General features: G+C 45.4%; 2 protein-coding genes across 7 annotated transcripts in view; one reads left to right on the top strand and one right to left on the bottom strand.

The window, feature by feature from the left end:
• Nucleotides 1-4,890, top strand: part of MEGF11 (multiple EGF like domains 11) — a 276,513-nt gene extending 271,623 nt beyond the window's left edge. For all 6 annotated transcript variants that reach the window (XM_040706671.2, XM_040706670.2, XM_040706666.2 and 3 more), the window contains one exon: nt 58-4,890. In XM_040706671.2, coding sequence (XP_040562605.1) covers nt 58-218 — 161 coding nt within the window. In that variant the 3' untranslated portion in view covers nt 219-4,890. The remainder of the gene's footprint in view (nt 1-57) is intronic.
• RAB11A (RAB11A, member RAS oncogene family) lies at nt 4,776-20,925 on the bottom strand. The gene is made up of 5 exons (NM_001005827.2): nt 20,790-20,925; nt 13,645-13,840; nt 12,545-12,738; nt 11,495-11,575; nt 4,776-6,505 (listed from the first exon to the last, which is right to left on the bottom strand). The coding sequence occupies exons 1-5, from the start codon at nt 20,827-20,829 to the stop codon at nt 6,366-6,368; spliced, it is 651 nt and encodes a 216-aa protein (NP_001005827.1). The 5' UTR covers nt 20,830-20,925; the 3' UTR covers nt 4,776-6,365.
• Between the last annotated feature and the right edge of the window lie 113 nt (nt 20,926-21,038).

Raw genomic sequence — 21,038 nt, 5'->3', positions numbered from 1 at the left:
GCTGGGGTTTACCTTAGTGCTGCTGAGTACTGCAACCACTTTCCCTTGCTTTCCCAGAGCCCACCATCAGCGTGGTCCAAGATGCCCGTGCCCGGAGTGCCAGTTACCTCCAAAGTCCATATGACCTGCCTAGGAACAGTCACATTCCTAGTCACTACGACCTCCTCCCTGTAAGGCACAGCCCAACGCACGGGCCATCTTGGGACAAGCAGTCTTAAAGGGATGGACTTCACTGTGCTGCAAACACAAACTCTGAGGAAGCAAAGAGAAGACAATCCTTTTCTGCACTGCAGGATGCTGACGTGACTTTAGGCTGCAAGGACCTAACATAACTAAACATCAGCTTGGGCCAGCTGCTGCTGCATGATGTTATTTAAAAAGACTTTTTTTTTATATGGGTCACAAGAACTAATGAGAACCTCCTCCAGGTGTCGCTGGAGTGCATCACCCCTGGAAGGTGTCCCCACGCTCCAGGCAAAAGCTCTCCGCCATGTGTATTCTAACCCTGGCTTTGCTGTAAAATAAAACACAATGCACTGAGTAGGAGGACCTAGAGACGTACACACATTTCTACCAACTGCATCAGAAAACCTTGTACCACGAGGAACGCTGGAATACAGTTTACATCTCTGTCATGGAAATGGACACTTTTCTGAATGAAAGTAGGAAAGCTGCTTGTTTCACTGTCTGGAAACCTCATTTACTGCCATCACCATGGGCATCCTGTGCAGATCATGCTTGGTAATTAGCGCTCTGTTCATCTTTATATTCAGTACCAGAGTATTGGAGTACAGGAATATCAGTGCAGACGTTTATTACATTTTTAAAATGTAACACCTTGGCAAATGTCCAGCGATCTTTGTCAACGATTTAAGTTTAAGCACTGAGTCTCATACCCGGCTTACCGCACTTCAAACAAGCTAGAAATATATTGGTACAGCTATGCTTTAATTTTCCTTGTACATGTCCTTTCTCATTAAATGCACGGCTTTTTTGGGTGGTGCAAACAGACACACCTTCACCTGCATCCTGGGACACTGCAGGTTTGCACAGACCAACCCTGGTTCAGTTTCCTAACGCTAGGATGCATTGGCTTCATCACTGGCAAACCACGTCACCACGATGCACCTGGCAGCATGTCCTTCATGACACCCTTTAATTTGATGTGCATTACCATGTAGTGCAACTTTATCTGTTGATGATTTTACCTGACATGTCATTACATTGAGCTGAAAATGGGTTTTCTTTTTCAGCAGCTGTTTGTGAAACAATTATCAAGGGGTTGACCAATGGTAAAGCTTTGGAAAAAGCCACCGTGATTTTTTTTTTGTAATCTTTACTGACCTAGAAAGTAGAATACTTGCCGTTAAGCAGTTCCTTGTAGATTTTGAGCATGAAGTAGTATTGATTCTAAGTATGTATTTTTATTAGGCAAACGTGGAAGTAGCAAGTTGATTGCCTCTTAAAGATTAAAAACATTCTGTTGCACATTCACCAGTCTGATGGAAGCAGAAGAGAACCAAGCCAACATCAAGCTGTTTGCTCAACATATGACCACCAGTGGAAGCTGCTGGCCTAGGGGACTGGTACGACAACCCTGCTGCCATGGGGACAGCAGCTCAGAGCCAGCTCCATGAGACAGCAGGCATCAGAGCACCTCGCGTAGGGCAGCACTGTACCCCACAGCACCCCTGCAGCAGCTGGGATGGTGGGGCCAGCTCTGAACCCCTACGTGCAATCCAGGAGATCCAGACAGCAGAGCTGAGCCCAGAGATCCCCCCAGGCTTGCAGAGAAGCAGATTTTCATGTTTCAAGATAACTCCAAAGTATTTACATGAATGCTGCATGTGTGCATGGGGGAGATGACTGATCAGCAATAGTAGTTTTATATTCCAGGAAAGCCTTATGAGAGATGTAATTAGGCACTTATTCTGTGGGGCCAGGAGGGGTATATTTTGCATATATGAATGGAAAGACTTACCTCAAAAATACCAAGAGAAATGCAGTTTGATGAGGAATCCTCTGGTTAGAGACTTACCTTGCCATCTAGCACAAGCAGGCTCAGCTGCCAGCCTGACCAGTGTCTGTGTATGCTGCTGTCAACATTGAGATGAGAGAGCAGAGATGAGGCTCAGTTTTTGTTTTTTTTCAAAGCTGGATTTTCAAACCAAATGCAACAATGTGCATAGAGCTTAACAGGAAAAAACAAAACAAAAAACAAAAAAAGGAAGGAAAAAACAAAGGAAGTACCTTCTTGTATATTATTAGCTTTAGCTTAGAAAATAGGCACCGAAATGGCAATACTTTTTTAAGGCAAGACAGATTTGTAATATATTTGTTCACTGTGCAAAGGTATTCTACCTTGTACAAAATAAATCAAATTTCTCTCAGCGTGTCTTTCTCAAACTTACTCATTGGCAGACCAGAACTCCCAGCCCATGCTCAGGTTGAGTGCTCCATGCGACAGTGCTGGTTACAGAGGGGCTCACCACGTCTTCATGAAAAACCTCACAGGCACTTTGCAAGCCAGAAGCTGACTTTCTGTTACAGGACTTCTCAGAAAACATGACATAATTCAGACCGAAATTTTGAGCTCGCTTTGAGTAAAGCCCAGCTTTAAAACAAATGGTAGCTGGCACAGTACGCATCTTTTGTACAACTCTTCTGGTAGCTCCTGTCTGCAGCAGCGGAACCTTAGCAGGTCCGAGAGGGACCTCGGTGAGGCACAGACAAGATGATGACAGCTCCACGTCTCTATGCTGTTTATGCAATGCTTCTCAGCCCTGTCCCAATGGCATGCAGTGACACCAGTGGGTTGCGGTGCTTTTGGTAGGCACAGGAGGACACAGGCCAGCAGTGACCCCAGCATCAGGCAAACTGCAGCCATCTCAGCATCCGACTGTTCCCGAGGAGCCAATCAATAAATCACAAGCATGAATTTGCAGCAGAAACACCTTCGGAATGATGATGCCAGGGCAATGCAGCAGACAGCTACGTATTGAAGCTTTTTCAATATTTGTGCTTCATATTTCTAAAGATCCTGTTAGCTAAAGCCCAGCATGTAATCCTCTTATTTGACAAGTCACACTCAATAAGCTATTTAAGTCTGGAAACTCATCAGGTTTGAACTGATGGAGTAAGTAATTCCAGCTTAATAAAAATGCCTTTACATCAGAACAATGCCCCGCACTTTCTGCTTCAGAGTCAGAACTTCAACTGCCATCGCCCAGGAACTACAGATACCCACCAAACAGCTTCGGAATTGTTAAGGTCAGGACTTTCAGATATGTAAATGAGAGCAAAAGCTCTTGGTGAGAAAATCCAATTTTGCAGCGTTGTGCAGGAGATCCCATAAACTCAGACAGCTCATTTCAGGGCTCAAAAGCTGTATCTCTTATAATCAGTCACCTCCTATTAGAAGAGAAGAGATGCTTCAGCACAGAAGGAACACCAATTACAGCAGAGATGATTAACCAGCAGCTGAGTGGGAACAATACCATTAGGTGAGCATCCAGACCAATGCCTTGTGCTGCCTCTCCAAAAGTCCCCAGTGAGGATCCTCCTGAGCCCAGCCATGTCTCACAGCTCAGGACCAGCCACAGCTCTGCAGCCGTTAGGAAAAGGTGTTACCAAAGCATAGGACAGCAGGCAAAGGCTTAAGTAGCTAAGAAGTTACAGCCCTGTATGCATATCATGTGACTTTGCTGTAGAAGGCAGTATAGCTTGCGAAGGCATTACAAACTATTGCATGAAAATTCTGGATTCCCTATTGCAGCAGTCCATAATTACAACATCAGTTTTAGCAAGGCATTTCTGTCTAAGGCCTGTTTTGTGATTATTGCTTGTAAAGTCCTGATGAAAATAATTAAGAGTTCTTACATTGCCTAAGAGTACACTCAGTCATTGCACAGCTGCTCAGAACCACAACGCAATGCTTCTTGTCACACAGTGGAGGAGGAAGTGCGTGCCCACACTGACACTGTGTGGGGCAGAGCTGGGGCTTGCATTCCGGCAGGCTCTGCTGCATTCAGATTTACCACAGAAGGAAGCTTCTTGCATAAAGCCATACGAAATCCAAGCCTGACATGACAGCTGAGTCAGGCTGCTGGCTAAGTGAATCAGAAAAGGAAGCAAAGAAAAACTCACCCTGCATTTCCAGTTGGTAGATTTATGGCATGGCTGCCACAGTAATGAATGTAATTGTAAAATCCACTGCTGCCTGGCCAAAGCGCTCTGAGAACACAACAGTGAGGATGGTCCCCATTTATACCTTCTCCTGACTCCGGCAATACCAAGGCCTTAAAGACTGGTTCAGACAGAAGGATTCAGTGCTGCCACGTGCTCTTGGGGTGACTTCCAAAACTCACAATGCTCAGCAGGCTGGCTCCTACAGCACCACTCCCTCAGCAGAAGACAACAAGGTGGGATCAAACAGCTGAAGTAATTTGCTGTAGAAAGTAACGGTATGTCATTCTGCGGGATTTTCTGACTGGTGGTAATGTGGAAAAATGAGGTTTGTAAAAGCTATTTGGGGATTTGACAAGAGAGAGTCCTCATTTTTTCACACCATAAGAGCTTCCCAAAGCAGACAAATTGCCATGAACTGCATCAGCCCCTAAAAGCTACAGGCCTGGTCCCAGTATATGGCCCTTTCAGTTCCTCTCCTGGGAGTACTTCCACTTTGGTTTCTCCTCCCAGTTCCAAGAAATTTACTAGCAAATAAAAACATTAAAGTCAACTCCCACTTCTCCCAAAAAGTGCACCCAACACCGTGCTGAGTTGTCCCCCGTAATTCTTTATTAGAATCATGGATGAATATATTTTAAATCAATCTAAAAAAATAATGAATCAAGTTACAGTACATGCATAAAATACAAAGTAATTTACAAACAGATCAAAATAGCATCTTCAGAACTAATATTAGGAGGAGAAATGGATTTAAAAAAAAAAAGTGACCGACTACAGCAATGCCTTCCGTGTGCCTTACACATCATGAGCACCGCAAGACAGAAAGGTTGGGTAAGAAATGCAGCTGGTAGTGCCTACCCAAATCCAGATGTTCTAAGTGGGTCATATCAGAGTTTGAGAAATGTCCCCTACAGACAATTACTTCCTCTAATTGTACAGATAACCGCCAGCATTTATACAAACAGTTCTTTTAAATCCAGTAGAAACGCAGTGCTGATAGCCCCCACATCTCAACATTAATGGCGCAGCTGGGAATAGCACATACTGTATGATACGCAGTGGTTTCGGAGTGCAGTGACAGAAGGCACAGTTCATGTATCCCTGAACTAACTAATTGAACAGATGAGTTGTGCTGAGTGACAATCACTGAATGAAAGCATCCAATAACTACTCCAGATGTTTTTTGTTACAGAACGTGTACCAAACCACTGGAATCGTTTAAAAATACTGGATGAAACAGAACTGAAAACTAAGACCAGGTTGTAGCAGTTACTGACCGATCAACTTGAGCATTTGAATATCTTAATGTGTGTGGCATGTACTGATACGTGATAGGCAATATGTGACAACATCTTTCAAGTCTGTGTATCATGAAAGAAAAAAGGCATCCTCAAGCCCTGACAGCACTGGCACTGTGGAGGCTGAGCCTCAGGCAGCACAAAAGCACACTGCATGTTCCTGCGACCCTCAGTGACACACACTGCTTCTCCCTCCTTCACGAGGGCAGCTCACGTGAGTCCCACCAGCGCCCACAGCAGCCCTGCCTGCACCGCAGCCCCCTGCAGCAGGTGCCAAACCACAAAAGCTCATTCACCAATAGCAAGAACCCTGCTGCTTGTTTGTGAGAAATTCTCGTCCCCCCACCTCCCCCAGAATATTCTATAGCAAAATCTCCTCTTGACAATCTGAAGATGTAGCCAAAGACATTTAACTTCACATTAAAATTGCACTTCAGAGCAATGGGTGTTCCATCAAGCTTTAGATGCAGTATACAACACCTTAAGACAAAGGCAGATTATCCTGCCCAGAGATATTCTCCTAGTTAACCTGACAATAATTGTTTTGCAAGGAGCAGAATTACATCTTCAAGTGCTCACTAAATGTGTGTTCTGACTAGCGGGCAATGTGTGTTCTGACTAGCGGGCATCACGCTGCAAAGAGATCAGTTCAGCTCCAAACAATTTACTGAACCAAAACCGACAAGTCAGCATTGGGAAAATACTGCAGCCACATAGAAGCAATAGATTATAAACACAGAAATCAAAGTGTTTAAGACATGGAGAAATTCAGAAGGAATAAGCAGTAACTGAACACAAGAAAGTAACCACAAGAATTACAAATATATTTAAATCTTGGACCTGGGGAATATACACAGCCTCTTAGGAAAGAATGAACAATTATATATTCTGACAGCACTGCATCTTTGGTTTGTTTTCAGTGGTTGGAGGGACATGAATGGGAACCACGTTGTTGCTTGGAGACATATCATTCTCACGTCTGTCGGACATTTGCTTCTGGGAAACAATACGATAGATCTCTGGAAGATGAGAAAGAGCCCATGGTTATGTGCATGCAGAGCAACATCAGAAAGCAAACATCTGGGGAAGCCAAGAATTGCAGAAAGCAAAGATTTCCCATACTTCTGCAATGATAAGCACAGCAGCTTTCACAAGAAGTTCAAATGAGATGTCTTCTGAATTTATAAATTAAAATATAAACCATCTTTGCAAAACACATTTCTTTCACAAAAGCAATTAAAAAAAATAGTTCCTGATTCTCAGTAAAGGTGCAGAATCCACCATGTATGCCATCAATTCCTTCCGGTTGCTCTCGTGGCTCTCAGAAGAGTGTGTTAGTGCAGATTAGCTTCAGGACTGCAGAGGAGACTGACTGCAGACAAAGATATCCCAGCAGAAATCAGAGAGCACAGGTTAAACTGCTCTGCCTCTCCTATCACCGCCAGGTGCACGCCTGCACTGAAAGCTTTGCCAGGTTCCTGGGATTTGTCTGTGGCCAATAGTACGTGCTGTACATACACTGAGAGCAGGTACAAAGCCACTCCCTTCAGCATGCATAGAGAAGTATGACGCGTAGCACTTCACCCAGGAAGGAAATAAAGGACACCAAAAATAGAACACTGTGGAACTCACTTGCAAATTCAAGTTTTAAACCACTGCAGTTATAATTAAATAAATACCTGCTAAGCCTCTTTAACAGAACAATTAAAAGTGTTCCAGCTTCAGCAAAAAGCCTAACCTGAAATGACAACATCACATCTGCTTTACACAGCAGAGCAGTGTGCTGGCACCAAGCACACAGCACTGCTCGCACTGTTTGCATGCTGCAGCACAGCCTGCTGGGGCACTCCAGATAAGCTCAGGTCACACAAGAAGAGGGCGCCTGCAGAGCAGAACACTGCTCACAAATAACTTGGGTGAAACACAACAGAGGTTCAAATTCTTTTATAGGTCTAAAGTCTCTGGATAATGATGGTCCAAGCACCTCGTCTGACCCCAGACCAAGATGCATTTTTTCCACCAGAGATTTGTCATTACTGAGTAGCCTTTGTTCAGAATTTTAATGAGCTGCTGCTTAGTGCACATCTTGACATCATTTCAGTACTGGAAACCAAGTAACCTTGTGTAGAGAAGTCCTGTTTGCTGCCAAGGGCTGGTCACACAGCTATGTGCCTGCTTTTTGATGAGAACTGATGGCACTGAGGAGCTAAAAAGGGTTCCTGATAAACAAGGCCCGCAAACCTTGCCCTTGATGCAACAAGCTTGTGTTGATTTAAGCTGCCAATACAAACATAGGCTGAGTGCTCCTCAGGAAGAGTAAGAGCAGGGCTGCACACGTCCATGTAACTGCTGACCAAGTGGTAACTTCTCACTGATACTGTGCTGTACCTATTGTCTGTAGGAGGAACTTTACCCTTTGCAAGCTGTGCTGTTAAAGAATGTTTGTTGCACCTCTAAAGGGAGGGCTCAAGCTCAGAGAGGGATAGGCCGTTCATAAAGCTGGATCTCACGTATGCAGTTAAGACCAGGTCACTGATGCAGCCAAACAAACTGTAGACACAAAGCAGGATTTTTCTGATTTCACCAGTTGTTAAGTTCCCTCTTCTTTCCATTTCATACGAACAACTTTGCAAGTCTGAGGAAAATGTACAACAACAGATCTTTAAAGCCACCTGCAAGCCCACATGGGGATCTGTAAATAAAGACCAACTTTGTACCATGGCAGGCCAGTTAGCAATGCTCAGCACAGGGCACACGTGCAGAGGTGGAGGAAGCACAGCTGGAAGAGATCTGCACTGCGTTCTTCAGGACGAGTTCTCTGCTCCATATATCTGCTCATACACTTAGAAGCAGCAATTCTCAGTTTTCCATGTCACACAATTCCTCCATCCCTACCCCATAAGCAATGTCCTCTGCACTCAACACTCTCACCGTCAAGCACTCAAAGATCTTCAGGGTTGTTTAACAACGTCTTAAAAATAACAGCACTGATTTTTTTTTTGCTGTTAGAGGGTCTCTCTCTTTGGGCTGTGGGGAGTGCATTTCCAACTGATCCTCACTCTCCGCCCTGCTAGAACATCTAGCAGCAGTGCTGCTCAAGTCGATTTGCAGCAGTTCCACTTCTGCTCACTGCTCCCTCCTCTGCTGCGCAAACCTTTGTGCAGACACAGGATACTGCTCTAGATCAAAGCCTAAATGGTTAAAAACTACTTTGCCCCACATGACAGTTGCGCTCCTTCACCACACATAGTTGTGTTGGTGTGATGGAGGAGGTGGGAACAGCTTAAACCTGCTCTTCCTGCGGCAAAATGCCCAGAGGCAAAGCCTACACCGAAACTGGTCTGTACTGAGGAATTCCCAGCTAATGAAGATGTGTACTTTTTAATGAAGACACTACACTTTATGCTCTTCTCAGTAACTGAATGAGACCTTATTAAGAGCACATTCAGCAGAATGATTCTCTGCGTAATTGGTAACCATGTGAGACAGGCCTTGTGCTATAAGAGCTGGGAAAAAAAAACAACTGCTGTCTGTTTGCCCAGTCCTTGTCTGCTCAACCAGGGCTAGAGTTTCATTCACTTTCAGGTGTACAGAACTAACAAAAAGAGGAATTCCCTCATGTTATTATGAAACGCTCTTAATGTCAGTACTCTGTGATGTTGTTTCCTTGGAGATGGGATTCCTTAGAGATGAAACTGCAGAAGAATGCGGTACAGGAACAGAAACAGCACTGAATGAGGCAGGGAGCGGAGGCTGACTCCAGTTTACTTTAAGGATGCTTTATCCTGCTGTGAATGCTCACAGGGGATAGGATTAAAACACCAGTCTCTCATATTTGCCAAATAATACAAAGCAGCTTTGTGTGCACAAGAATTAGCCTTTGAAGTCTAGACATCTTACAACTGATGAGCTTGGATAGGGACCATTAGTCTAAGCCACAGAAGGAAAAGGTCCCCAAAACTCATCCGATATAGACAACAGGAAAGGAAGCCTACTGGATTTAAGATTTATTTCCTATCCCCCACTGCCCTTCTCCAGCAAATCTATAGTATAACAAGACAAAAGGAAAGCTTTCTTCCTCTGCTCCAACTGACTCCAACTGAAAGTTCTCTTTGGAGTTTCCATCACTGTCTCAACCAGATGACCTTCAGTAGGGCTGAGAAAGAAAGGAGTTTTACTCCAGATCTCAGTCAAGACATCCCTGTGCAGGAAAGATCTGAGCAGCAGAGGCACTGAGAGCAGCCTGAGATGTCTTTGCAGGACTCTTCCCAGCATGGAAAATACTAGCTGAGCTGGTGCAGCAGCATGCCCTGCCCCTTCTGTCAGCCTCCTCCACACACAGCCTGTGGTAAAGCCTGTTGGCTTTATCAACTTTCTTTTTCAAATGACAGCAAGTATTCCTCCCTCTAGCATTACATTTGGAGGCAACCTAGCCACATACTAACAGACTATCCGTGATTCCACAGGGTCACTCTGAAAACTACATACCTCAGATGACTGCTCACCTCTTTCCTTCAAAGCAAATCATTAACACAAATAGCCAGTTGTGAAGAGTTATCAAGAAGTTTACTGGCAGAACATTCATCCTTTGCATGCCAGTTACAGCAGAGATGGAGGCAACTTGCTGCTAATGCATTATTTACTTCATCTTTATCTCCCTGAAACAGGAGTTGATGTCTGGAGCAAGCCACATGCCCACTAATCAACAGAAGTGTTTCTTCCAGCACAGCTGAACGAGCCCTTCCTCAACAAGGATTCTTGTTGAGTCCGCATGCCCAAGAGTTCTTTACCCAAAACACTGTCACAGCCAACGCAGGGAGCCCTGACGTTTGTGAGAAAGCAACAGCCCCAACAATCTGTCAGAGTCCACTGAGGGCTCATCTTAATCACTTCTTCTCCCATTACAGACTGCTCTCCTTCACAGAGAAATAAAACCAGAAAAATGAAACCTCCACTAATTAGAATCCAAAATAACTTCTGGAATAGAAAGTGCTGTCGGAAGTATGCAAGGAGAGAGGGAAACAGCTTAGTGTGTGCCCAACAGGTAAACTGCTTCCCCATGGCAACAGCAGTATATTGCATCTGAGCGTCACACAGACCTGCAGAAATAAGGCAGCATCCCAGGGCATGTGGCATACCAGCCATCACTGCTATGGCACAGAGTGGTCCAAGAAGGGGCTGATGGCAGTTAGACCTCTCTCCCACCCCCACTGCAAGGGTATTCATAACACATTTCAAACAACTCAAGAAAATGCTCCAGAATTTATTAGAGTAGTAGAGGAGAGGTAGGTAGGAAATTATTACATGTTCCAATATGGCTAACATGTCCTTTATGTTGTGTTTGTGAAAGTATCAATTACTTGCCAAAAAGAAAAATAATCAAATCTAACTAGTTGCCAATGTCACAGAAGTGAGAAGTTACACCTATCAGACAAAGGGGTTAAACAAAAAGGAAGTACCTCATCCACTGAGCATAAAAACTGCAGCAATCACTGCCATCACGTGCTACAAAGGCCAGAAGTCCAGCCAGGACTATTACGTGAGCTGACAGCAACCACCCTGCACTCAGGAGTCACTATGTCTCAGACTACCAGTACTGCTCAATTCTTTCAGCACTTTTCTCTTGGCAACTGTTACGCTCACCATTACTGATGGAAACACTCTAGATTGCCTTTTCCTCTGACAACAGCCATTTTGTCTGGAGGTGGGTATGAGACAATTCTCTCACACAGGCACTCCCTGTTCCACAAATGGGAAAGTGAAGCACATAAACCAGGCTGACTGGAAACCTGGGGCAGAGCAAAGTGAGTAAGACTCATTCTTGAGTCCTATGATGGTCTATCAACCGTGACACTTCAAAAGCAGTGTCTGAATATTATGGCTGTGAGGAATGATTAAATTGCTAAATTTTTTTTACACACTTTATAGGCAAATAAATACCTATTTGCTGTGCATCAGAGCAGCGTTCTGCCCTTCCTCCTCCAAATGCAAAGTATTAGATGACTCACCTGTCAGAATAGTCTGGAAAGCTGCTTCCACATTTGTAGAGTCTAAAGCAGATGTCTCGATAAATGACAAACCATTCTTCTCTGCGTGGACAGAAATACTATAATTAGAGGTGTATAACATTTATCTTCATCCAGAAGAGGTTTTGTACCAGACAATGTACGTAGTGTTGCTGATGAGATAGATGCATTAGTGCAAAGAAAAAGCATTAAAAGTTGTAGGGTTTTTCCCTTTATGATCTGAAAGCAAGGCCAGCTAACAGCAGCAACGTAATTTATAGTCATCATCAGGCACAGGGATCAGGCCAGTGCTGTGTTACCTGGAGGTATGCTGAGTATCACTGAAAGTGAGAATTTGTGGCACTTTCAGGAAATGTGCAAGGAAACTTCCTGGATGTTCTTTTAACCTTGTCAAGTTTTTCTACCTCCCAATAGGTCGTGGCAGCTGACCTAACAGGACAAGCCTTATCAGGAAGGGTTGTCCTTTACCTGCAGGCAGGTATCCTCACTGGCCAGAAACTCTGCGCAAGCAGCTACAGCAAGCCTTAAAGAACAAAACCCAGCTTCCCTCCACAATTAAAGAAATCTGTCCTAAAACAAGGCAAGATATACACAAACCAGCATAATTTCTAGAATTATTTTTCACATATATTAATTATGTAGTAAGAGCCAGAAAGGTGGCTTAATGTACATTTGTTCAGATACCAGTATCTGTTCAGGGTTCCAGATCAGCTGACATAGATCAGGTATTACACAGACACAGAGCTGCCAACATGCACGAAACTCAAACCTAAACCCACCAGCACAGCTTCTACAAGATAAGCAATGCATAGGCATGGAACTAAGTCCAGTTTAAAACTGTCTTCACGTGCCTCTGGCAGATGCTTGAGAGTATGCAGGTTCTATAGAACTTCATTTTTAACAGAATGAAAAAAAGGCATACAGCAGTACGTGGCACTGAGTCTTTTCCCTCCTACCCATACACTCATGTATTTCACATCAAGTAGACAGTCTGGACAGTTTGCATTAGGAAATTATTTTGAGTTCACCAACCTGCAAAAGCTCTGGCCTCATCTGTAGGGACCGCTCTCAGATGGCGCAAGTCACTCTTATTTCCCACAAGCATGATTACAATATTGCTGTCTGCATGGTCTCTCAGCTCTTTCAACCATCTCTCTACATTCTCGTAAGTAAGGTGCTTAGCGATGTCATACACCAGTAATGCCCCTACAGCACCTCGATAGTACCTGTGGGTGAAGAGATGTGTTAGAGAACCAGCAAGAAACACGATTGAAAGTGACAAGCTACTGAGTAATAGCTGTTTCCCACTTCTGCAATGACAGTTATATTAAAGATAATAATAATCCAAAGCTTGATACATGAGATATGAAGCAGCTGAAATACAGCATTCAGACCAGGGTTAATCCACGTGACCACAACAGCAGCCAGGTGGGTAACCCTGCACCTCACAAACGAAGCACTGTGGTCTATGGGGAGCTACTGTCACCTTCAGCCTCTGAGCCACTCGTGAAAGGCTCCCCACCCACCATTGTGGGTGCAGTACGGGCACAGCCCGGCGCAGCAGGAAGAATTTACAATGACTCACTGGATCATAAAAAAAAAAAAAAAAACCTTCATCTGTTTTCTTTATGAAATGCCCCAATTGGTTTCCTCTCAGACCAGGGAGAGGCACGGCTACATATTCAAAAAGAAAGAGCTTGTGCTTTCCCACCCCACTATTACCTCCAGCTTTACTCAAATCTAGCTTTTGCTGTGCTGTTTTTTCAATTAAATAAACACACAAAGTGAGCAGTGCCTCCCTACTGATACAGGAGGCATTCTGGTCATAGGTTACCAGTGATAAAACCTCCATCATTACAGCTATTATTTCATCAATGGCTTGCATTTAAATGAGTCTCTCACAGCTCACAAACGCCTCCAGTTACATATCATGAGAGCACTGAGAAGTAAATCTGTTCATACTGTGTCAAGCTTCAGGACAGAATAGTATTCAAGTTTCCTTCCCCCATATTATATGTGGATATTATAAGAAAAAATAAAACCATCCCATTTGCAGTTTGAGGAATCAGAAGGGCCCCAAGTTCACCTTCCTCAGCAAAAGCTTTTCTCCAGCCATACAGGCTGCCACTTACGCTGATGTTATAGCTCGGTATCGCTCCTGCCCTGCTGTGTCCCATATCTGAGCCTTTATTGTCTTCCCATCGACTTGAATGCTTCTTGTTGCAAATTCTACTCCAATGGTGCTTTTGCTTTCCAAGTTAAACTCATTGCGAGTGAATCGAGACAGGAGGTTACTCTTGCCTACTCCAGAGTCTCCAATAAGGACAACTAGAAGACAGAAATGACATTGGAATCACATCCCAGATGTAGATTATCTACTGACAATCACCTGCAATGAATACATTTGTTTTCCAGAATAAAACACAAAGGAAAAGAATAGCAAAACCACCCCTCTTGTCAGGGGTCTGTTGTCCAAGTCTTCAGATTTCCAGAGGACCGGAAAAACCAGCATTTCAAACAGACTTCAGACTTGGGTTTTAGCAGTTACATTTCACTCTCCTTCACTTTGCACTGAATCACATTCCTCCTCCAGGAAAAACATACACGGCCAAGTGCAAAAGTCAGAGACAGTTTGGATTTCACATCCTTGTGACAATGCTAGAATTAAAACAAATGGAAAAGCCACACAAGTGTTTTGCTGAAGCATAATTCCAGCACACAGGGCAGGCAGCAGGCTGCCTTCACTCTACACTCCTCACACCGTTGCAAAAAGGAGGTTCCCCACAGAAAAAAGATCAGAACATAGAGAAGTACACAAGACCACTGTCACCCTGACGGACAGCTCAAAAGGCTGCCTGGGCACAGCACACACCTCAGCAGTCGCTCACTGCTGCTGAGGCTCAGAGCCCAGCGCTGCTCCAGAACGCTGCTCTGGGGGTACGGCTGTGACTCAGGACTAAAGGTACTGTCTGCTGCCCTTCCCAGCTGGCCCCGCTGCCACACCAGTGCCAAGGGAACTGGCTGCCAAGGTGCAGGAAGTTCAGAAGCTGGGTGTAACGCAAGGCCACCTGAGTCACACCACACAGCAGCCCCTTGGGATGCTCCTCTGCCATGATCATAAGAACAGATAACAGAAGGAAAAGTAGGAGGAGGAGGAATAAGATCCTTGGGAAGAAAGGCTGCGCATCAAAATACATACAAGCAGAAGAGTCACGGGTGACAAAGAAAACAGTACAGCTCTACTTGTTTTGGAAAAAAAAAAAAGCAAGTGTTTGCACAGTAATAGACATCATTTCAGCTTTAAGATGTTGCAACAGTGTTAAATACGCTGTGTGGTACAACAGAGGAATGAGTCCACTGAGCTCAGGACTGAGACAGTCTCGCAGCATAAAGCCTCCCACTGTTTGCTGCATCACACAGCAGAGTTCTGGACACTGTTCCCTATTTACATAATGCACAATTCTGACAAATGGGGTTTTCCCTGACTGTAAGAGCTGAGAAGCATCTACTAAGTTCTCTCCGCAGAATGAAAATGGCAGCAAACACTAGCTTCATGTAGTCTTACAGAGAATACTTCATCGACACGTTGCAGCCCCCTCCGGCAGCTGACTCAGCGAGCAGCCTGCCAAGCTTCTGAGGCTGCAGAAAGCAAAGAGCAGCTTTAACACTTCTCTTAGGAGGACCTACAGTGCAAGCGGGTGGCATGCATGTACACTGAATGCAAACAGGATCTGTTTTCCCACATGACAGGTCAGCAGGGTTCGGTGTCAGCTGCCCTGACACAGCAGAGCAGCTTCCCTGGCACAGCGGATGCCAAAAGGTAATAGAGTTAGTGCAGAGGTCAGGGTACCTCATTACATCATCACCACCAGGCAAATTGCCACAGGTTTCCTCTTCCATTGGCAAATAAGATCTTCTATACTGGTTCAGCAGGCTTAGGCCGCAGTTTTAGATGACATCATGCTTGTATTCACTGGGACAACTGGGCTGAAAACTTCTCCAGATGAAGAAAGCAGTCCACGCACATCACTGCGCTCCCCAGAAGTTGTATCCCATCCCTGTTACCTACTGCCCTCTCCAATATTTCTGTTGTTCAGTGCACATTTCCAAGGACAGCTTGGGCAGTTCCCCCTGCCAGGTTTTTTTCCTCACCTTATTTAAGTGCCACACTGCTTATGTCTGAGTGCTCTCCAGTGCCAGATTAACGCGTCTCAATTAAAAGGGGAAATATTTTACTTTCCTCCTTGAAGCCAGCCATTTCTTCTACTTAATTAGGCCACTGCAGCTTGCGTTGAGCACGGCCACAGGAACAGCTTGCAGTGTCAGCGGGTACCTAAAGTTCCTCACACTTTCTGCATTTCCACCAGTCTGAGCTATCATTCTTTGAATGCAACGATGAACTGAAACAGCGTTAACCATCATTCAGATTATTTCCTTAATTTTTGTTTTGCTTTCCTTATCAAATCACCTCAGTTTGATATTTCACACTACACAACATTCCCATATAGTACATTCTCAGCAGAGAAATGCAGCAGGAATATCCCTGAATGCCTGAGCCCAACTCTACTATCACAGGCAAACGGTTTGAGAGGAAAATGATGGTATCTAATTCCACATCAAAGCTAACCGTTCCTGCACACACGCTTTTACTGGGCTTCTCTTCCAGAAACTCACTCTTAATGGTTAGAAATTGCCTTCTAATTTTCAGAAGAAATTAACGGTCAGCTGGTAGCAGTGTTTGTGTGCCAGCACTGCCCATTAGCTGATCAGTTTCTTCTCCCGGTGGTGTTTATGCTGTTTCACGTATTTACTGAAAGCAGCCGCATCTTCTCAGCTTCATTCTACCACCTAAATAAGCCGACTTCTCAAATATTTCCTTATAATCAGACGGTGCATTTCCCCAAACGTCTTCCCTACAAGTTCTTCATTTCTCTTCCAAGCAGTGAGAACAACCACATGCATCATTCTAGGTGAGACCTCAGTGGTGATATACACAGGGATTTTAATCTTGCCGTCTCTTAGAAATGCCCTGTGCTGGAATGGTCTGTTCCTGACCACACCACCGCGGTCTGTTTGCTGGGATCAGACCGAACTGCCCAAACTTTCTGTCTGTCAGCTTTTACTTCACTGAATTCCTGCAAGCCCCCAAGCCTTGCATTCCAAGTCCTTCATTCAGAGAGGTGCCATCTTCATCACCACACAAAGTCAGAGAGCAGTATTGGAAGATCTTCTGCACCGCTCATCTTCACACAGCCAGCAAATTCCTGACCTCCCTCAGCACTGGGAGGACTAAAGTTTATGGGCAACATTTAAACAAGTTCAGCCTTGAAAACCTCCATCATAACCTTCTTTGCACCAATACTGGCACAGCCAGAGAATAACCCAAGAGGCAGCAGAAGGGACCTCCCACCCCAGCTGACTACTGTCAGGCAGCTCCCCATTGCTGCTTCAGCGATGCGGCAGCTCACTGTGTGCAACCACGAGCTTTTTGAAGTGATGCATTTACTACCTACAGCACTTAGCACTACAACAATTTAAGACAAAGCATTTAGTGGACAAAAAGAATGAGGCAGTCCATGCAGCTGTACGAACTTCATTCTGTAATTCCAGTTTTATTTCTGTAGAAGACCAAAATAAGAATTCAATTTCCTTGCTTGAAAAGCCATTTAGAGATGTATTAATCTTTCACCAACATTTCAACTCACACTCAATTTTTATTTCTGTTAAACCTCTAATTGAAGTATTTTCTAAGAATTTCAACTAGCTCATAAAATACACTATTGATAACCTAATCAGGTTGAAAATAGAAAGTCCAGCACTGCTAGCTTCTTCTGGCTGCAGTAAGGTTATTATACAAGTGGCATATTACACCATTTAAAATACGTCAGGGATTACAGTGTCTGAAAACACTTCTGTCTGCACTGAGCTCTGCTACTAAGAGGCAGATAAACAGAGAGCCTGAACGTATGTTATGACACCCACAAGACCCCGCTGAACACCCTGCTGAACACCTCTTCCCACCCACTTAAATTGGGGTTTAAAGGGAACGAGAATTAGATGACCTGATTCTACATCTTCTAGCCAGCTAGTAACAAACCTAATGTGATGGTATCTTACATCAGACTCCCCCTCACCTGTATTCATCCATTTCCTGTCTCCAAGAGAAGTGTCATATGCTTCAAAGGCACCTTAGGGTAGGGGTCATCTATTACCCACACATACTACACACCACCCAAAACACAAGCGCAGCATAACAGCAACGCAAGAAGGTCTATCCAGCCCAAAAGTGCCTCCATATCTAAGAGAACGAAGGAACAGGGTTCGCTACCGCTGTAAAAATCACTATCTGCCATGCAACTGCATTTCCCTATAGACTTCTATAACGAAAACACACCAGAAAAAAATGCATTGTCTGAAGTTGAAAACAACAGCTCTGTCCAGATTCAGTTTCCTTCAGCAAAGGAAAAGGCTGGAGTAATAAACATGACACAAACTAGGAAGCAGATAGCTGAAACAGGAGTTTTTCCACCAATCAGCTGAATGCCACTGCAAGCCAGGTCTGCATTCGGAAACAAGAAGGCTGACCTCAAATCCAAAGTTCCAGATGGTCAGGGTACAAACCTAATCCTCCTGAGCTTTGTCTGTGAAAAACACAGAAGACATATTCCAGAAGTGAGGGTTGTTTTGGTATCTACTCATTAACTGCAAATACATCAAAAAGAGTTAAAAGTTGCTGCACTTCAGTAAGGATATTACTCAATAATTTAAGCCTCATGTCAACACTTATTTTTATTTCCCGTTAAAATTGGAGCAAGAATTCAACAGAGTGGGCTTCACAGACCCTGGGTTTCCTGAAGCATGGTGCTGGGAGACACAAGGCACTGCTCTCTCAATGAATCCAAGTGGTTTAGCATGGAAGGACACACAGACACACATAGCTGGACATGAAGAAGTTACCAGAAACTGACTTGTTTTAAGCCAGGCCTGCTAGGTTTGAACATACGCTGAAGTGCTGTTGCAGTGCAGCCAAGCAAGGGACAGTGTGACAGCTACTGGGACTAAACTGCAGCAGCACAGGTGGGCTCCTATTAACACCACCAGCACCAGCAGCTGGATTTTGCCACGGAGTTTCTGTCAGTGGCTGACAGGACAAGAACAGAGGCCTCACACAAACACACTAGCAGCAGTTTAATTTAAGAGCAGTAAGAGATGGCTAGACTAGAGAATATGCCTGGATTCTTCTACAGCACATCAAAACCTGAAGTTAGTCCCAGCAACAGCATCCCTTCAAGTCCATGAACACCGACGAACTGCCTGCCTGGATTGAGTATCCTGATAGACCAGTTTGACAGCACGAATGGATGTCTGAGAAGCAGGGAGCAACAGAACAAACAGGTAACGTATGTGTAGCAAGCCCTCTCATCTTCAAGCAGCAGTGCCCCTGGACACAACACTGTAAGCAGCACACCCAGATGCCCAACACACCTCTTCCTCTGCAAGTTTCTGCAGCCTTTCAAATCCATGCATGCTTTTCGTCTACAGCAACGAACCACTCCAAAGTTCACATACAGACTGAGATACTCTATATCCTTCTGTTTTAGGCTTCTGCTCAATAAAAGCAGCAGTAAAACTATTCAGAGACATTATGACAAACAATAGATATTCTTCCCCTATTTGCCGACATTGCTTATTGCTTTTAGTTTTGATAAAGTTAAGCATCACTTCAATATGGGTCACTCTACTGGTTATTTTGATGTCCTCCTGCATCTCTTCAGTTCTACTATATTCCTTTCAAAACTGGTACACCTGTGCTGCCCACACGTTCCTGCAGTCCCCAGGGGACTCATGTCTCAGGCTAACACACCAGCAGAACGATCACCACGTTCTCATTTCCTCTTCCAAGGACTTTTACTATTTGCCTTTTGGGGCAGTGCCTGGTAACAAGACAGCGATTTCAGACAACTACTCAGTAATTCCAAGATCATTCCTGAGCAGTGACTGTTTGGCAACACCACTTCCTCTGGGTCCTCAGCACTGTTTCCACAATTTTTGCTACTCTGTATTTCTGGATCTGTTGTTCCAGCTGCCACATTAATCCCAGCTATGCAACTCCGCACAGAGTTCCTGTGATCTGCTTTAACTTCGGAGGACCTGAATCGCTCATCTCCACAAGACCATTTTCCTAGCACTCCCCGCACTGCAGCAGCTTCCATACATAAGTCTAACAGACAAAGCTTTAGGAATGGCAATCAATTAACTCAGCTTCCATTTTTTACTCCCCTATGCAAATGAATCCCAACTGTGTTATTTTGCACTTTTATCAAGAAGCAGGCTTAAGGAAAGCCAACACCTTTCCCGAGAAGCTCTGCGTCGCTGATACTCCCATCACTGCCAAAGTGTTAATTGTAAGTTTATTTACACGGTTCTGTCAGTATGGGTAACAAAGTGGTTTTGATAACCTGCACACCTCAGACTCCAAAACAAACTGCTGACGCGACGATGCTGGCGGTCAGCAGGGCCTCTGCTGCCAGCTGGGGAAACAGGCACTGCTGAACGCTTCCTGGCTTCACCTTAAACAGTGCAACCGACTGACTTACAGGTCAAGGTTTTCTACATGGAATCTGGGCAAAACAGACAACAGAAACCGTAATTCCTCGAAGTTATCACCAGAGCTTAAGGATACAGATCAGAATGCTGTTTTCCTTCAAGACACCCAAGTTTCACCACCGCAAGCTTGCCATCTCTCAACATTACAAGGTAGCAAGCAACATCCTAAATCCGACATCCCACTTCTCGACACAATCCTGCAATAAGCAACTATTCCCACAGTTCTTCAAAGGCCCAATTTTCAAACCTCACTACAAAAGCAACACCGAAACGGCAGCACCGCAGCCTCGCGGCGCTCCCAGAAGGCGCCCGGGCGCTGCCTGCAGCTTCAGCGCTCCGAAGGGCAGCTCAGCTCTGTGGACGAGGCGTGCCGCACGGCCGGCACCTCGAGAACGGCTCAGAACACAGCGGGAGGCAGCCCGCGCCGCTCTATTAAATTAGCTGCATCATCGCCCGACGTGAGACAGCCGGACAGTTCAGCCCCCGGCTCCGGGCTCCACCACCACTCGGCGGGGCACGGCGACGCCCGCTCGGAGCCCGGGGAGGGCCACGGCCCTCAGCCCGCCCGGGGCTGTCAGCTCGCGCCGCGGTCCCCGCCCGCCGCGAGGAGGCCCTCAGGGCCGGACCCGCGAAGGTGACCCCCCGGGTAGCACGGAGACGCGGGCGTTACCTTTGAAGAGATAATCGTACTCGTCGTCGCGGTTGCCCATGGTGCAGTGTGTGGCGGAGGCCGAGGACAGGGCCGGGGACGGGAGCGGGTACCTGACCCCTCCCTGCAGCCGCCTCAGCGCTTCCGCACTCTGCCCGCCCACGGCCGGGTCCTTCCGGGGCAGCGCCGCGGAGCTGCTTCCGTCCTCCCGCCCCGCCCGGCTTTAAAGGGACCGCGCCGCCGGTGAGACGGGCTGCAAGCTCGGCCGGG

Source organism: Gallus gallus, chromosome 10 (assembly GCF_016699485.2).
Source record: "Gallus gallus isolate bGalGal1 chromosome 10, bGalGal1.mat.broiler.GRCg7b, whole genome shotgun sequence".
Lineage (NCBI taxonomy): Eukaryota > Metazoa > Chordata > Aves > Galliformes > Phasianidae > Gallus > Gallus gallus.
This window is presented reverse-complemented; position numbering and strand designations above follow the sequence as displayed.

Coding starts and splice junctions, on each gene's coding strand:
- RAB11A (NM_001005827.2), bottom strand. CDS start 20,829: ATGGGCAACCGCGACGACGAGTACGATTATCTCTTCAAAG. Junction 13,841..20,789: donor GTACGATTATCTCTTCAAAG/GTAACGCCCGCG, acceptor TCTGTCTTCTAG/TTGTCCTTATTGGAGACTCT. Junction 11,576..12,544: donor TGAGGCCAGAGCTTTTGCAG/GTTGGTGAACTC, acceptor CTGTCCACGCAG/AGAAGAATGGTTTGTCATTT.